Below are 19,024 nucleotides of genomic sequence, written 5' to 3' on the forward strand. Positions count from 1 at the left end.
AATATAAGCTCAGTTCAAAACATGTAAGCACATTAAAATTTCCCTGGTAGTTTGAGAACATAAGGTTACTGGAATTTAGTCAACAGCAGAATGCTATACAAGAAAATCTACTGTTGGCTGAAAATTAAGATGTTTGCTTTTACCTTCATCTAATGGGGCTCATCCCTGTGAAGCTCTTTCATGTGTGAAGAAATACATTATTCACACTCCTTAGATATAACAGCGTTGTGGTTCAGCCTAAAAAATTAACAAAATTACCATACAATGCCTGCCTGAGCTTGAGAATCATCCTTGTTAACCCCTTTAACCTTCACTGCATTTCTATTCTGAATGAAAAACACATTTCTAAGAGGATTAACATTTTCAGGCTTTCTGCCTTGGGTAGACTGAGTAAATGTGTATTTCTGAGGTTCAGGCAAGAATGTATGGGGGAGCTGTAAAATCTGTAAACTCCTGATAGGAGGTATCAGAACAATGGCTAACATGCTAATACACAGTAGGAGGTCTCAAATAATAACTTATCCATAGATGCAAGTGTGCTTTTGCAGAACTCTCTGTGAGTTGCAGGCTTCATTTTCATCCAGTTGCTGTTACTGTCCATTAGCTGCAAGTTGCCACAGATGTATTTCTGCTTGCAAAATGGACTGTGGAGATATGCTATACTAATGATAGACAGGTTAGTGTGAATATGTGAACAAGTGAAAAAGCTGCTTTGAACTGAGATGTCTGATTTTGCTTTCAGCAATTAAAGACCTCCTTGTGTTCTTTTTCTGCCAGGGCTATGATGATGCTATTGTTTTGCTAATGTGCAGCAGTGAGCAGTAGGAGATTACTGTATTGCAACAGACTGAATTGTGTGTTGATGTTTCTCTAAGACACTACTGAAGTCATTGGAAGGCCCGTATCTATTCAGTGCAACTTTGATCTGCTCTTATATTTTCTTTGTTACAAATTTGCTATAAAAATACTATTTACTAGTTGCTGTCTTCTGAATACAAACAAATTACCATAATTAATTGCCATGGTTCCTCAATACCTTGAAAACTTCTAATAGATTCAATTTTTTGATCTGGACTTTATGTCATTCTGGAGAGATTTTAGATTTAATGCAGTTTTTACATGTTTTTCAATTATTTTGTCACAAGTGCTCTGATCAGATTTTTTTTTTAAAAAACATAAGAATACTGCCTTGCAGATCAGTGGAAAGCAATGGGAAGATTTAATATTTTAACCTTGCATAAATTGAGAGAAATTCTGATGTTTGCATATTTGGTATCTCTTGTCCTTGGACCTGCTGTGCTGGTTTTAGATTGATAACAATCTACTAGTTGTTAATCAACAGAACTAAGGTTTACTGTGTTATTTCATAAGCAGAGGTAATGTAAAATACTTATTTTTAATATGTTTTTTTCTTTTTTTACAGTTCTGAGTATACTTTCAGTATACTCTTTCTAACAAGAGATAAGAAGGTATTAGTTTTCTTTTTTCTTTTTTTTAATAAAAGCAGTGCTTACATGAATAGATAATGTTTGTGGAGGAGTACTGACTGCTGTACTGGAGTGAACTGAAGTCAGCATCCATTCTGTTCCCCATTAGTCAATTAAAGTTGCATTCTTCTATCTTAATGATTGAGGAAAAAACTGAGTGAGCCAGAAAATGCTGAATGCAAATCCAGATGTTTCAAATCTGTTCTGGTCTTTAATCAGTTCTGAGGACTTCTAAGGTACTGATATGGGCCAGAGATACAGAATGAGAATATGCCATGAATTTTCTTGTTCCGTCTTTGAGTTATAAGTCAGGAAAAATGTAAGTGTCTTTACTTAGATTAGATCAACCTGTTTTGGTTTTGGTTACTAGTAAAATAAAATCAGGGTCTTGGATCAGTGCATTCTGCAACTCAACTACCTCATTTTATCTTTTTAAGTGTAATAATGTGTGAGCTTTTATGTTTGCCATTTTAAAGACTTTAATTATTAAGCATGGCTGTGACTATTTGGAACACTAGTTAATTCTTTATCAGTCATAAGAAAGATGGAAGTAATGAAGTGAGATGACTTCCCTCACATAATTTGAACAAAGGCAGAAGTAACCAATGAGCCTTATTTGACTAAATCCCCACACTTGTTGTGCAGAATTTGTATTTACTCTGCTAGGGACAATGGATTCACGTTAATCCAGCTGCCTAAATTGACAGTCTACTTACTTGGATGGACCTTTAACTGCTCAATGGAAATGCCACCAAAAAAAAAAAAGCAAATCACACTGCAGGAGAGTTTGCAACATGTCTATAAATGATACTGTGCATAGATCTGAGGGAATGGTAAATAACGCAAATTACCAGTCATTAATTGAGATCAATTTCAATGAAGCCTGGCTTAAGTGGTAGAAAATCAAATGTTTTCCCAAACAAAGCATTTTTCTTTTCTATTCCTCCTGCCTTATTTCCCTCTCTAATGGTTTGAGACATGCAGTTGTGTTGCTTTGTTTCACAGGTGTGCTTTAGTGCTACCATCTTGCAACAACTTATAAATGTACCAGAGTTTAACAACCTACATAAATATTTGTGGAAATGTGGCCAGCAAGTTAATTATTTTTGTTAGTTGCTTGGAAAAGTGACTAACTTTTTTTTACAGGTTTGATACCCACCAGTTATTTTTGGATATCATTAGTAGCAAACATGAAAAAAATGAGTTATTTTAATTTTTTTTTCACACATGAATGTCTGATAAATATAAAACAATAAAGTGCATCCCTTGTTGTGTTCTCAACCCTTAGAAGTTTTAATTACTGAAAAAAAAATCAGGCATAGCTATTCATGCATTTTGAAATGTTATTGGAGCTTTTCCAGCTAATGTCAGCTGATGTTGCTGAAATGATTTAGCTAATTAATAGGTTGTTGCTACATTTGAGTAGAATCTTGCAATCCAATCAATAAAACTGTTTAAGGAGGAAGAAAGCAGTGCTGAGTGTGCAAGTTAATCAAGAAGTTAACACTCTGAAAGACCATCTGGGTAGTATGCCTGAAAAGTGGGAGGATTTAGTCTTGTGAAAGGCAGAACTGGGTTTTCTGGGGTTCAGGTAACATTTTTATCTGCTGACTTCTGTATGTGATCACAAAAAGACCAAACAAACAAACAAACAAAAAACCTATATATAGCAATTATGGATTAGCAATAACTAGCCTGAGATCTTTAGAAACTATATTGTTTCTCCTCCAACTTTTCAGGAATGATCTCTTCACAACTCGGTAAAAAAATTGAACAGAAAGGACCATAGTTTTTGTTGCAATAAATATTCATAAAGGACAAAGGAAGAATTGTCTATTTTTTGCTCAGTCTCCCAATGAAGTGCTTAACTCACCACTGACTCACTAAATTGGTCTTGAATATATTCGGTGTGCTAGCACCATGTTCAGTTGTGGGATTTCTGCTGCAGGAAGGGAAAGGACCAGTAGCAGTAAGCATCACCTGAGGAATTGTGTTCTCTGCAGGCGTCAGTCAGACCCACGTGATGCCTGAAGGTCTGAAGCACACTGGGAATGAGGAGATACGGTATTCATAGCATTGCCACCCTGAGCAGCCATGTCACAACAGAATCACAGAGTGTTAGGTTAGAAGAGATGTCTGGAGGTCATCTGGTCCAACGTCTGCCCAAGCAGAGCCACCTGGGGCAGATTAGGCAGGACTATGTCCATGTGGCTCTTGAACGTTTCTAAAGAGGGAGACTCCACAACCTCTCTGGGCAATGTATCCCAGACAAAGTGGAGTTGTCAGTTAATATCCCAGGGATTCTGTGTCAGAATAGCAATTAAATATCAAGTTCATCACAACTCTGCTTTGGTTTTCAAGGGAAAATTGTATCCTCAGTTATCTGGCTGAAGGTGTTCTGTGGCAGAGAGCATTCCTCTCCTCTGTGTGCACAGTGGTACTCCCAGAGTCTGTAACAGCAAGTAAAAGTACAAACTTTGGGGTTGCCCTAACAGAAAATAGAATTTGTGTGGTGCTACTACTTGTAACAGAATCTGGATTAACTATCTGCGTTCAAAGAAATAATATTCCATTGTTCCGTTCTTATCTGAGCATTGTAGCCTATTAAACAAAACTATAAATACAGTCATCAAGAAAAACAGCTGTAAGTTAGATGTTAAATAGTTCCAAAAATAAAGAAGAATGTTTCTGATTAATTTTCTTTTTCAAATATTACCCTAAATGGTATTGAAATTTGTCTCTTAATCAAAGAAGTCTAAAATATGTGCAATTACACTTTAAAAAATTAGAACACAGTTTGCCCAGAAGATAAATAATTATGGTTCAATTTTATAAATGTATCTCCAATTGTTAGAACATACTTTAAATGGGAGCAAGTATGTACCAATTAATTATAACTTAGAAGATTATTCTTAGTTCATTGTAGAGCCTTATTATTTGCTGTTGAAAAAAATCCCTGTAAAGGCACAGCACGATTTTAATTAATTTTTTTCTAGCTGTTTAAATTTTCACTTTTTTCCCAAAGTATTTAATTTTTAAACATGAGCTCTGCTAGCCACATATTTCATTCTCAGACTCATATCTGTTAAGCAAGAAAAATAAAGTTAAGTAAATTGAATCAGTGTTCAAATAAAAGCCATTTAAAATGATGCTTTCAAAAGTTAATCTTTATTTTTATTCTTCTGAAGCATCCATCAATCATGTTAGTTCTTTAAAAATGAAAGCATCCTTGAAGGCCCAGATTAGGTTTAATGTAACAAGGGGATACGTTCTGCAGTGTTATTTCTTAAGCAGTATTGAAACAATAGTTAATTTTATCCACTTGATTCAGTTAAAACAGTGGGCTAACGTTCCATGTGCTGATCCAATGGCATGGAACTGCAATTTTGGAAAAACATTTTCCATTAAGCTATATAATTTAAAAAGACTATAGACTAGGGAGGTTTCGCACGTTTAGATAATGATGAAATACTGGCCCATAATGATTTCAGAGGAGAAAGAGCAAAAATCTCTACAAATGGAGAAAATTCAATTAGAAGGCTCTCTGTTGAGGCAATAGTTAAAGAGAAATTACTTTGGGGATATTCACATTTTCATAAACAATTTTCATTTCCACAAAAAAGAACTCACTGTCTACGGATCTGATTACAGAACTCTCAGAGGAGTAATTTGTAGCTTTTCATAGTTGTAAGTTTCATGATTTCTAAAGATAGCACTTTTAAAATCAATATTTGTTTTTTGATATCATGGCTTGTGGGGGGTTGATTTTTTTTTTTTTTTTTTTTTTTTTTTTTTTTTTTTTTTTTTTTTTTGGTACTGTCCTAGTGACTTATTCACGGAGACCTAAAATTTTCCCTGGAGTGACTGCAGAGCTGAGAATATGATGACCAAATTCAGTTGCAGTCACAGTAGAGTTTTTTTAGCGTGAAGCCTGGAGACCAGATTGCAAGCGTGGAATCAGAGCCATCACTTGTCTAAGTCCTTCCTCCTTCTCAGAGTGTGCAACTGAGCATATGTTCCCTGACTTTAGTCCCTTCAGACATAAGGAGCATCCCTTAATATGGCCTTGCTGGAAAAGCCTGTGGATTTGATATGTTTTGTTGCAAATTGAAACAATATAAACCTCATGAGTGAGGAATGCCAACTTTTCTGGGGTTCAAAGCATCTGCTTTGAGTTACCTTTGTTGCTGACTGTACCCAAAAACAGAGTGACCCTCCAGCATACGGTCCCTTCAGCACACACTTCCTTCCTACCTGAATTAATGGCACAATCAGCCTAAAAAGAATTGCCTTTTCCAGGTGCCTAATGGTTCCTTAGAGTATCTGTTGGCTAAATTGCATCTCTTGCAGCAAATGAAAGTATTTCTTCTGGCAAAGCTCAGCAAAAACTACATGTGCTTTTAAAAATTGATTTATTGTTTGTGTGTCAAGATATAAAGCCCATCTGGCAGTGAAGTAAGGATTGGCTGGGTTCAGTTGTTCTTCATATAGGATACCGCCTGCTAAGACGGAGTTGGGACAACCAGTTGTTGGTGCCCTACTTTCTTTAATTTATCATTTACTCTTATGTTTCTTTCCAATGTATTAACACCTAAATCCCAAATTAAAAGGAAAAAAAAAAAAAAAAAAAAAAGATATTAGATGGTAAGTAAGTTGTTCAAGTTGTTCTGTTGAGAATCATTAATGTTTGAAATATCCCAACGATGGTGATTATGTGGGACAGCTGGGGGTGGGGCTGTTTTCACAGTGATTTGGTGGTGGGAGAAGAGGAAACAAACAGATCTTGAGCCATGTCAGGATTTATAGTATAACACCAATCTGCCTTGGCTACATGGCAGAAGTTCATTACAGAGGTGAGCCATTGTACCTCTAATTTTTCCTTAGAAGGCAAAATTGGGAGTATGTGGTAAGTATAATTAGATGTTTCAAATTACTAGGAATTTTATAATCGGTTCCATTTCTCTTGCTTACTCTTTTAGCTTGTCTTTGGAGAGTTTTCTCTTGAATAAGTATTTGAGTTTGACTGTGTAAAATGCAAAATACCTCAACAGTAATACAGAAAGCCCTGTGAGGAAAAATTCTCCAAAAAGCAGCTCTATCATGAGCTTTGTCCACTCTGCATAAGCAAAATTCATGTGGCATCTGCAGATCTGATGACTGCTTACCAGAGAACAAGAATAAAACCTCAAAATCTAGCTTCTCCAAAAAAGCATAGCAGAAAAGCAGTGGGCATTGATTACCCAAGGGTCTTCAGCCAGGAGGAGAAGGGGGTCCACTTTTTCTTTCCAGTTTGCTTTTATTTAGCTTCATATTCTTCTTATTTGTTTTCTCAAGAGAGGTCATAGCTGTTGGGACTGGTTAACTCCTTAGAGGCAACAACAGTCTTCATCCCTTCACAATCATTGTTATATAGCCTCCTGCCTCCAGAAGTGATGAGCAGCCAAAGCTTCAAAATGTTAAAAACAAGGTTGTTCTCATTTTCCATGGATTCAAGCATGATTGAAAGGATCAGCTGAAGCTTTTTATTTTTATTTTTACAAAAGCACCACTAAAGAAGGCTGACAATAGAAAGTTTCAGTGGGAAGGTTTTTTTCTGGAGGTCAAATAGACCAGAGTTAAAGAACTTTTTTGGTTCTTGAGTCATGTGTACTCCATGGTATGAGACATTGGCAAAAGTCTTAAAATTGTGATGAAACCTTCTTTCTGTGCTGTGTAAGATTTGACATCAAATTTTACAGTGGAAACTTAATTCTCTATCTGACTATATTAGTGCCCAGATGATGACAGCAGTGTTTTGTACTTCTAGATTCTCTGAAGAGGTCTTGCATGTGAACTTCTAGAAGTGATTAGCTATTAGTAACTAGAGAATGGTATTTTGGTACAATTTTTACCAGGAAATGAAGGCTGAGAACAGGCTAGCTTTACTTGTAGGAACACCCTTCAGTTGCAATTGTTTTAACTTCTATGCTTGTATAGGAAGCATAAGCAGAGTAGGAAATTGAAAGCTCAGCTGAGATCTTGTTAGGAGAAAATGGTATAAATGGACATCTGATGTAAGTTCTGAATTTGGCTTCAAGAGGCTGTTTCATTGAACTGTAGTCTGAGTTTATGTTATTGGAGTAACATATTGTTTTACTACCATCCTATAGCACAGTGGTTTTTGTATTAGTGTTAATAAGCTGAGTAAATGACCAGATCTCTACATCTCTTTACTCCTGAAAACATCATTTTTTGGATATAATTTTTTCTGGATTTATATGTTACTGTATGAAGATGAAGCAGTTCGCAGCACAAGCAATGAGAACTGGTCATCTCTCATTTTAAAACCTCTGTACTAAGGAAAGAAGGAGGAGTTCTGGCACAGAGCCCAGCAGCAGGCTGATAAGATCCCATATTAATTTGCAGAGCTTATGTTACCTGTCCTGCAGGTTACATGATGCATTACACGTTGATGAACTGGACAGTTCATCAGTTATGTTCTTCTGTCACTATGACAGAGTTATGAAAGGAATAGCAAACATGCATTATCTATTAGAAAATCCATCAGGATGTCTAAGAAAATTTTTGTGCATTTAGTAGATATAAATGCAGTTTTGCACAAAAACAGGTGGAATCTCCTAAAAGTAGTGATGTTCTTCCTTAGTTTCCAATATCAGGAGGCTGCTTATTTATCAGAGTGCAATTGCTGATTTCTTTTTCAGAATCCCACTTAATGTGAGAGACATTGTCTACTGTACAGGAGTTTCACTGATGGATGAAGATGTATGGGAGTTCATTTGGATGAAATTTCATTCTACACTAGCAGTTTCTGAGAAGAAAATATTATTAGAAGCCTTAACTTGCAGTGATGACAGAAACTTGCTTAACAGGTAAAAAAAATTATGTACAGGTTTCTATTTAAATTTTCATGTTATTTTATTAATAAATATAAAAAATAAAATATTTCATTTCTGAATTGTCTTATGTTCATTAGCAATGTTTGAAATCTTATAATTTTTTTTTTAATTTTGTTGGTATACTCTTTTTGTAAGTGTATTGACCAGTCTGATCTTATTGATTTCATAAAACTATATATGGAAGATTCTACTCAGCTTTTACTGAAATATTTTGCATCCCTCCAATTATGCTACCTTTAGAAGTACCGACGTTCAGTACCAAAACTCAAGATTCATCTGATTCATAGATGTGTCTGGTCTTCAGAAATAAACCACAAAACTTACTTGGAGACTTAAACAAATCATTTGACAGTGGCTATTTATTTTCAGAGCTTTTAGATATGCTGTTTTTAGAGTATGTGTTGACTGAACTAAATAGGTTTTTTTTTCATTTTTTTTCCTACCAGACTTTTGAATTTGTCTCTCAACTCAGAAGTTGTCCTGGATCAGGATGCAATTGATGTGATAATCCATGTTGCTCGAAATCCACATGGAAGAGACCTTGCTTGGAAGTTTTTCCGAGAAAAATGGAAAATATTAAATGCCAGGTAAATATTAAAAAAAAAAAAAAAATTATGTTCATTTTCTTGTTTTTGTGTAGTCTGTGTAAGTATTGTATGTGTATATATTTATGTGTGTATGTTCCTGAACCAAATCCATTCTCTTTTTCTATGTATAGAAATGTATGTAAATATGAAATACATACATGTAAGTGACAAATACATTTATTCTTATCACACCTAGAAACATTTCTCCCTTAATGATCATCTGTATGTACATCTATTACTGTACTGTGTCTGTGCTTAAGATAATGAATTCTGCCTGTGTGTCAAATTGCTGCAATTTTACTTCTACATAGATAAAAAAGCAGGAGTTCCCAAAGGAATTTAGCTGGTTTTGAGTCTGATAGAAAAAAATCTTTTCAAGCACAGTAGTTCAACTGCCATTGAGGACGTGGAGGGTAGGGAACAAAGCCAAACTGTTTTCTGTTTTCAAAAGGATTTCTGATGCTTTCCTTCCGTGCTGTGTTTCAGTTGAGTTCTAAGTAACTGAAGAGCAACATTTGGAATTAAATATAAATGAGCAGGAAGAAGATAGGTTTGCTCCTTATACCATGAGCACTATGAATCCTTTGAATATGTGCAACATGCTCCTACTCAGATGCATAGTGAATGTTTGAAATTCATTTTTTGATGAAGATTTTGATATTAATTCAATAAATAAGAAGTTTATTTAGTTATTTATGAACAGCCAGATGGTCTGAAAGATTTCACAACTCATGCTGACAGACTAGAAAGGACCATAGCTCAGATGAAGCTGAAGTTCTCAAAAGCAGATGTCCAAGAAATTAGGACCTCAGACTAGGCCACCCTCATGGTTTTGGTAGATATTGCCAGACGAAATAGGAGAACTGTTCTATTCTGGACCCATGGGAAGCCTTCTGTTGTACCACAGAGTATTTTAAATGATGCATTTAAAATGCTGTTTTTTATTAACTAAATCCTTCTCCTTACTAACTACATGCGCGAACTTCCAATGTTTCATATAATCAAAAGAAGAGCGAAGGAAACTCAGAAACTATGCAACTTCCCCAAGAATTAAAAAACTTGTTCATGCTGTTTTGGATGATATTTTATAGGTTGTAGAGGAAGTTTGGCTGGGAAAGCAGGTTTAAGCTGAAACTTGGTTTGGGGAATTTACATTGCAGGAGGATATTTTGTGAAAGCTGTAAGACTACTAAGAGTTTAAAAATTAATAGTCCTCCACTGCTGGTTTGATTATTCTAGAACTGGACTTTTACTCAGAAAGTTGATGGCAAAACCATTATTATTATGCAACCCAGTGCAATTTAATATGTTCAGAGTAGCAGCTTGTATTTTTTCTTCCTTCAGGGATTCGTATAGGGATTTGTGTCTAAACTATTTGGGCATAAATTTGTCAAAATTTGTATTGGGTACGCTCATCTGACAACCTAGCTAACAGCTGTGGTATTAGGCATGGTCAGAGTTAGATGGTGTAGACAAATGGACTTAGAAAACAAAGTTCAATGCCAGATTTTTTTTTTTTTTTTTAGTGTGCTTTAATTTTTGATAGCTTATCTGTGCTTAAAATTGTAATTTTATTTATCTCTCTTGGTAAGCATTGCTTTTATCTGAGCTCATAGCAAAGGCCTCATTGAAAACCTTTTAATGGCCTTTTTTTTTTTTAAATGAGAAAATAACAAAGTCTATCTCTTTGCCCAACACTGACTTTGTATTTCATAAAGAGTTTGATCTCCAAACACTATTCAGAATCATCAAAAGGATTGTAGCAGTTGCCCTTCGCCCTGTGCATTTTTTTCTGTCAGGGACATCCAATGGTGTTTCTATAATTGCCGAAGGATTCAATGCAGTGGTGTGAAATGCTTCGTACAAGCTGCACTTACACAGTGTTTACTGAAAATAACTTCAATTTGTAATTACAGATTAAAATTTTTTACGAAAGTATTTCAGAATGAGGGATTGTTCTAATGCTTTATTCCTTAAAATATCCAGTGAAACACATAATAAAATGCAGAATTAGGCTTCTGATTTAAGCTTGCTACACTACTACATTTTTAAAATGCAAGCTTTATTGCTGAATTATAGCTCAAGTGTACTCTGTCTCAAGACATTTTTTTCTACCATTATAATTAATCATTTAATTTTATGTAAAACTATAATACTCTGTAATAAACATTAATTTAATAAGGTGATATCTCTATGGTATTTTCCATTGAATTTACTAGAGAAGATGTTGATGTATGAGATAATAAGAAATAGCTGAGGGCAATAGAATTATGCTATAATGATATTTCCTTTAACTTTAAAACACCATATATCTGGCTGTCATTCCAACTCTTTGATAATGCCATCCCTTCTTATTTATACATCATGCTTGTATTCACATTGCACGGAAGATATCAATAATGTCTGAAGTCTTTAAAAGCACTCGTGCTTTTACATAGGCTACCTACAAATTAAGGTGCCCAGTCTTTGTGAGAAGTCAGTGGGAGTAAGTCTGTAAGGATTTAAAAAATTCTGAAAAAGAGAACTGAAAACATTATGCTCAAGTTCCTATTACCTGAGCAATTGGACTTCTAAATTATTTTGATCATGCATGCACATAGTGTCTGTGTGTGAAAAATTGACAGCCACCTATAGGAATTCCTCCTTTCCTTTGTAAGTCATTTCTCAATTTTGGGAAATTTGTCAATAACTGGGAAACCATTTACGTCTGTCCAAAGTGGATGGAATATGCTACTTCTCAGTTTCAGTTCAGACAAACACAGAGCCTTTACAATTGTAAGGAGTCAGAGGATCGCTTCTGCAGAAGTAAAGGAGCAGGTGGAGAGCCCCTGACTCGGGAGCTGAAATGTTTAAGGTTTTGCTTCTACGGTGCTGTTGTTTTTTCCATGAAAAGTAGAAAGACTGATATTTGCAAGATTTCTCACATACATGTGTGTATTTTTGTTTCACACTTGCAAGATGTCATTTTAGGCTGTAGCTGTACTGTAATTTTTGCCATTAGAGCCCATTTTATAATTGCTATTAGTGACTGACTTTGTAACGAATATACATAATGGTCAGTTTTACATGAAGTTATAGTTTTCAGTGGAAGGAATTTTGCTACTTTTTGTTCACACTGTGGATTCAGTAGAGAATTGAAGAAAAATAAAACCCCCCAAATGGTTTTTATGAGGTCACTTCTGTAAAGTGGGTTGGTAAACTTGTCAAAAGACTCCATCAAAAGGAGGTTCCAATTTTCCAAGCAGTCAATTATGATTCTAAACTGAGAACCTAATAATAAAGGCTTTTCCTTTGTTAGGAAGCATAAACTTGCTTAAAGGACCATGAAATCCATACTTCCCATAAGAGGTGTTTGCCTCTGGATGACTCTATACACTAGTGTGGCTGAGGTTTTAAAAAGAGACGTGTACTTTCTGAAATATCCATGAGTAATTCAATTATTAGTGTTCATAGAATAGGATTTTTGATCCCTGCACCAGTGTTTCCCTTCACACAAGCTGAAGATAGAGAGAAACAAGGTATATGCCTTCCTCAAAACAGAAACTTCTCAAAAAATAGCATTTCCCTTCTCTCTCCCTCTCTTAATCCTCTCCCCATGCTGTCCCTTTCCCTTTCTCTCTTCCGTTTTGGAAGGACTGTCCGGCTTACAGTAGCCAGGTATGTAAGAGTAATTAATTTCAGGCTAATAGAAGCAGAACAGAAAGCTGTGACTGTGCTAGTTCATTTCATTTTGAACTTTGAATTCCTCAGTCATTTTGTAAAAGCAAGGTTTGAACTGAATTATTCCCTCAGAGAAACTTAATTGCAGTGAGGTCTATTGGCATTATTTCTGCATGTCTGACAGGAGAGCTGAATTCCATATCTTCAAAACAGTCAAGTTCAAATTAGCTACATATTTCTTTGGATATATGTGCAGATAAAGATAACTATTTGTGAAGTGCTTCTTGCTGTGCTGAATGACAGCTAACTTGAGAAGAATTGCTTTTGGTTTACAATGAAATTGCATACACCATACTGAAGACATTAGAAAAAAAAAAAACAAAAAAAACCAACAACCCACAGGCTATTCCAACACGTGATGCAAAACTTCAGGTGTAATACTGTTTGAGTTGCTTTGTTTGAGAAGCTGAAAAAAGCTTGTGGAGAACAAGATGGAAGGATAGTATTTGAATGGCCAGTTTCAAAGCAGCTGCCCACAGAATGCCATTGCTGATTGTTATTGAACATCCTACCCAGCTACAAATCAGCTTTTAAATATTCATTGCCCAAACTTTTGAATTTTCATTGACAAGTTGATTCTTTGAAGATGCTACATGATAGCCCAGGGGATTATTTTAGCACTATTATTTTCTATCAACATTGTTTATTTTAATTATCTGGTACTGGAACAAGAGGATTTGATTCAGTTCACTTATCCAGTGGTTAATTGTAATGCAGATGACATGGATAAATGGAAAACACATTTAGCTGCAGCACTTCAAAAGTCTTTTGTGATAGTAGAGCTAGGAGGGCTCCTCAGAATATTTCTCCATAGATGCTGCTCTTCTTCTTCAATAGCGCTTGTATTTTGAGCTGCTTGGTGTCATGATGTGGAAGGCTGTTTTGTTAAACCTGGGATGTTTTTCCAATTTGGTCCTCTCCCTCCTTTGGAAATCTCATCTCATCCTTTGGAAATCCACATCATGTGTGGGGTTAAGCCCATTCTGCTTAATAGTGGCTGACTAAAAGTTATCTACTATTGTATTGGATCTCCAGAATTGATCCCATGTCCTCTCCCTTGCGTAACAGAAGACTACTTTCTCAATTTCATCTGGCCTGACTTTTGCACTCACTTCATGCATCTTTTTTGCCCTTGCAGGTATGGAGAAGCATTATTTATGAATTCAAAGCTTATCAGTGGAGTCACAGAATTCCTTAATACCGAAGAAGAACTAAGAGAGGTAATTTTTGAATGACTTCTAGACCATGAGGCTGTTCTTATTTTAAGGATAAAGCAGGGCAGGAGCAAGAATGTGTTAGCAGCTGCTAAGGTCAGAGAAGCTGAAAAGGACTGGCTTTTTCACTTTTTAACCCATAGAAAAGCTGTTGAAAATAAGATTTAAATACACAAGGTGAATTTGGCATCATCAGGAAACAAAGGTTTACTAATTGTGAATAACAGTGGCTAAACCTACCTGATTTTGTACAAGTCAGTATAACTGGCAGTGTACTGTGAAGAACAGCCTTGTGGCTCTCACTTGAAAAGAACAGTAATTCAAAGCACACCAGTGCCATCAGCTATAATAGCCCAGAGGCTAGGGTCATAATTTGAGTATACATGAGAACAAAGTAGAGACCTTTCCACTTTGTTGAAAAAGGATCAAAGTTTTATCATAAGGGAAAGAATCTGTTTCAGGCTTTCATCAAATGCACACTACTTGCTTTGTTGCCATTCACTTCCCTCTGTAACCAGCCACTCCTTTTCTAAACAACCAATTTACATTATATAATCAAAAGGATTCTGCAAATCAATTTAGTAAATAAACTCTTGAAATAAATTTGATATAAAATTTGGTTAAACCAAAGGACATCAAGGCTGCATTCTGCTGACATTTACAAATAAATCTGGGTTAGAGTCTCTTACAGTGCTTCCAGCTAAGTTTTCTAGGTAAAAATATAAGTTCGGAACGGACCAGCTGTCTATGCAGTGCAGCAACTGGGCTACAGGAGAGAAAGAGGAAATGGTGTTGTGATCCAACACTGACATGTCAATACCTTCCAGTGCCATTTGAAGCATTTACTTCATACATAATTGACAATCTACTGTCTTATTACATTTCCTATTAAATCCTTCTACGTGATAGTACATATACTTCAGTAGTGATTACGTAGATTTGTCCTAAATGCTTGACTTGTTTATGTGAACTGGAAATCTTTGCTTTCTTTAGTTCTTGCAAATTTAACTTGTTAAATTGTATTTCCAGCTAAAGAACTTTATAAAGAGTTATGAGGAGGGAGCTGCTGCCTCTTTCTCTCGTGCTGTGGAAACAGTGGAAGCCAATGTGCGGTGGCAAAGACTTTATAAGGAAGAACTATTCCAGTGGTTAAGAAAATCCTTGACACACTAATCTGTCTTTCCAGCTGAACTTTTAACCAGAAGCACTACAAAAGGAAAAGAAGTTTAAGAAGTGATCAGCATTAAAATCATGAAGACAAAATCAAATTGCAGGGAGTTTTCTTTTTCTTTTTTTTTTTTTTAATTATGGGTTGTTTTGTTTGTTTGTTTATTTTTTACACCGGGCTGTTTTGAAACTGTCAATAAGCTTTTCAGAAGAAAAGGTCATGAGTGCTTGTGAAATCTGATCCTCAGTGTACACAACCAAACATGATATTAAGTGGTGCATGTAAATGTTGAAGAAAAACTAGCAAACAAAAAACCCTTCAAAGACTATTTTGTGCATGCTTTTACCGTCTCTGCCTGTATTCTAGCATGCTTATGTATAACAGCCACATTTTATATGTGAATTCCAGTTACGTCAAAGATGGGCATTGTACAAAGCACAAAGACTTCTCTACGACAATCAGTGTTGCGATGAACAAAAAGAAGGGAAGGAAGAGGAAATGCAGAAGGATTCCATCTTAGGGCAGTATGAGATATAGATTCAGCTTTCCCACTAGCTGCCAATTACTCCACCATTTAGACTGTCTTTTGATTGTCACAAAGGTGCCAGCTCATTTTTTGAGTTGCTAGTTGTTGTAGCTGCAGTTTCCATATTCCTGTATTTAAATTATCATCTTGGAGGGGAAGAGAGAGAGAAAATGAGAGAGAAGGACGTCATTCATTCATTCATGCGCTATAATTATAAATTTATTCACTGCTGATCAGTGAAACCGTGTAACTTTAGCTGTGAACATAGTCAGTTTCTATGAGGAGAACTTTGCATTGATTTTATAGAATCCATGAATCACTTCTTCTGAGCAAATTTACAAGGCAGAGATATTCATGATGGGTCACCTAACCTGTGCAGTAATAACTTACACAGCTGATAATGCACAAATATTATAAGTCGACATAGGATTTAAATGGAAATTAGGAAAAGAGGAGAATATCTTCCATTCAAAGACACAAAATTAACCAACAGCTGTTTCCATGCAGTAGACCAGCCTCGGTAGTGATTTACTAACAGACAAATCCTGTGCTCTATGTGGGTAGTGTCTTTGCAAATATGGATTGTGCCATTTATGTCAACTTAGAAAACTGAAATATGGAGAAAGAAATGTGTTTGTGTGTATTCGTATAAGATAGTACCACACAAACACAGTTTTTCTCTTTCCTTGTATTTCACATAGAAGTGTTCTAAATGGGTGATACTTTTCTTACTTGCTTGTTTCTTTTTTCTCAGTTTTTAATTTGAGTGGTCAGTGATGAATTGGAAATTAGTTGCACAGTGCCCGTCTGCACCATTGGTGCTATTTGATGAGGACAAAACTGATTCATCTTAGGGTCTAATGCTCTCCTCTCCGCCGTGGAGGAAGATGAACAAGCAGAAAATTAATAAAACTACTGAGTCTACAGGAGGCAGGTTGCAGCAATTTCAGAGGGTGGTTATAGATGTATAAAAGTGTTTCTTTATCACAGCCCAGTCCATTACAACCATCTGATCACATCATTGCCTGTATACTGGAAACATGTGGTCAGACAAATTAGAGGACGCACATTTTATTGTGCTGTTTCCTTCACAGGGCATGGAAATTATCAAAATGTTTTTACACTATCAGTTTCTTAACTCTAGTGAGTTGTTTGTGAATTGAAATATTATTGCAAAAAAGAACCAAAATCCAGCATCTTCATTTATTAGATTTATTAAGTTGTGTGGAGACAGTATTGATTTCTGGGCTCACATTCCCATGCCACTCTCTCCCTCAAGAACTGGTAAATATCTCATAACTAAGCTGTCCTACCACTATCATGGGCCTATCACCCATTTTGAGCCTCTTATTTTGTGTCATTACCAGGGTACTCTTTGCAGACTAAGTGTATGAAACGCTTGGGTGGTCATCTGCTCCAGGGTACGTTAGCTTGACCACATACAATGAAAGGAAGGGGTAATCCTGTTCTCTTGTACTGTTAACTCTTTGCCTTATAGTAATCCCTAAACCTCTGTGCTGTGTTGCAGTACTAGTGAACCTAGTGCCCAGAGGCGTTATTGTGTCCATGTTGAATTAAATCCTCTTCCTCCTCCTATTTTACCTACCTCACAGGCATGTTGTGAGGCTTGACTAATGTTAGCAAAGCTCTTGAATATCCTCTAAAGAAAGGCATTTAAAAGTGCTGAGTATTATTTTATGTGGTTGACCAAACTCAGCCTCAGTGCCACTATGTAGCTGTCACACTTTTAATTTCTACTGAATGAAATTGTATGTGGATTTATTATTATAAAAAAGCAAGCCAAATACTCTTTATATTTGTAATGAAGCCCGAAGTTATAATCTCCAAAGAGTGCACAGAAAGCCAAGCACTCAAACGTGAGTTACTTTGGGGATTTCAGAGAAAAGAAAGTTGAATAATGGTTTTCCCATTTCAAATTCTGTTCAAGATTGTCTTTGATGACTTTTGTTTTTCATCACCACAGACTAAGCCACATACCTCCAGACTGCACATAGAAGTTTTAGGCCTTTCCACTGATAAAGGGCAAACTAACAATGCGTTTCAAAGTTGAAAATTTAATTCAGCCTGTGTATTCTGCACAGTGCGCAGAAATTTCCATTGTTCATTAGAATTTAAGTTCTTGCACATTTATCTAGTTTTGGATGCAAATTAATATTGTAGTGGCCTTGAGCAACTGGTCTATCACAAATTTTAAGCCCTACATGTATGTATTACACATACCTATTGATGTATTGCTTATAATTGTTGTATTATAATGATGTTTGTATTACAACTCTAATTAAGGTTGACTTAGTCTTTCCATTGTAATTCTCTATTCTTTTTATATTTTTTATTTAAGCTGTTTCACACTGAATCAAGATGAAGTTTAAATGGACTAAATCCAACAAAATTATAGCTTTTTTTTTTTTTTTTTAAGTTTTTTACAATATTCAATACCCCTGTATTTAATTATATGTCTTAAGAATTTTTTTTCTGTAGGAAGTTTCACACAGCTATGTGTTAAAAGGATAGTTGATACCTCATGGGAAACTAATAGTCTTCTTAAAAAAAAAAAAAAATCTATTTATCTGATTGATATTTTTTCTCCTTTACCAGTCCTTTTCTTCCTTTGTCCTCATTTAAAGATGGGCACATTTTTATGGTTTGGATTAGGATTAATAAACCAAATACCCCAAACTTCTTAGCATTTTCAAATACAGTATGTAAATCTGTTCTTTTTTGTGAGAGGAGATGCTGCAAAATGTGAAACCAGTGTGGATGTGTCCCTTATTCTAGCTTAGAAGTCATTTTATAGAGATTTGATGAGGCCTTTGCAAGACTTGAGATTCCTTGCACTTACTAATTCTTATAGCTTACTAAATCATATACGAAGGCATGACACGATGTTATGCTGTCATAATAATATGGCAACCTTTGTACTTCTTTAACACTGTCCACTACAAAAATTCTCAACTTACTACTTTGTAGCTGGTAGAAATACTATTCTTATATCCTCTGCTGACAGCTATTGAAACGATAGTTGCTGCTAATTGTGGCTAGAGCAGAACAATGAGGAAGTTTGCTTCTGAAATGAAATGTCACTTCTGCCATTACTGAGAGTACTTTGAACATTAAGTTTGACTGATTTAGATGGAAAAACTTCGTATGTATTAAGTTCTTTCAAATTTGTGACCTTTGATGATCTTTTCACTGAATATAGCAAGAACTCTGACACTATGATGGGAACTGCAGGTGAATTTTATGTAGCTTTTTGGCTGTTGTGGATATTTCATTGATTTCATTGGGTTTTAGAGTGCCAAAGGAAATATCACCACTGATGCAGAGAGGACTTTTCACAGCAAGGATCTTAAACCATACAACTAAACCTAAATCTAAATAGCAAAAAATAAAAGAAGAAAATGTTAT

General features: G+C 35.5%; 1 protein-coding gene across 1 annotated transcript in view; it reads left to right on the forward strand.

The window, feature by feature from the left end:
• Positions 1–17,948, forward strand: part of TRHDE (thyrotropin releasing hormone degrading enzyme) — a 207,337-nt gene extending 189,389 nt beyond the window's left edge. Inside the window, exons 16-19 of the mRNA XM_042815914.1 lie at positions 8,189–8,356; positions 8,830–8,970; positions 13,829–13,910; positions 14,934–17,948. Of these exons, the coding sequence (XP_042671848.1) occupies positions 8,189–8,356; positions 8,830–8,970; positions 13,829–13,910; positions 14,934–15,077 (535 nt within the window). The 3' untranslated portion in view covers positions 15,078–17,948. The remainder of the gene's footprint in view (positions 1–8,188; positions 8,357–8,829; positions 8,971–13,828; positions 13,911–14,933) is intronic.
• The last annotated feature ends 1,076 nt before the right edge of the window (positions 17,949–19,024 follow it).

The sequence above is a fragment of the Centrocercus urophasianus genome, unplaced genomic scaffold (assembly GCF_019232065.1).
Source record: "Centrocercus urophasianus isolate 14NV4802_14NV808 unplaced genomic scaffold, USGS_Curo_1.0 seq_15, whole genome shotgun sequence".
In the NCBI taxonomy this organism is placed as follows: Eukaryota; Metazoa; Chordata; class Aves; order Galliformes; family Phasianidae; genus Centrocercus; species Centrocercus urophasianus.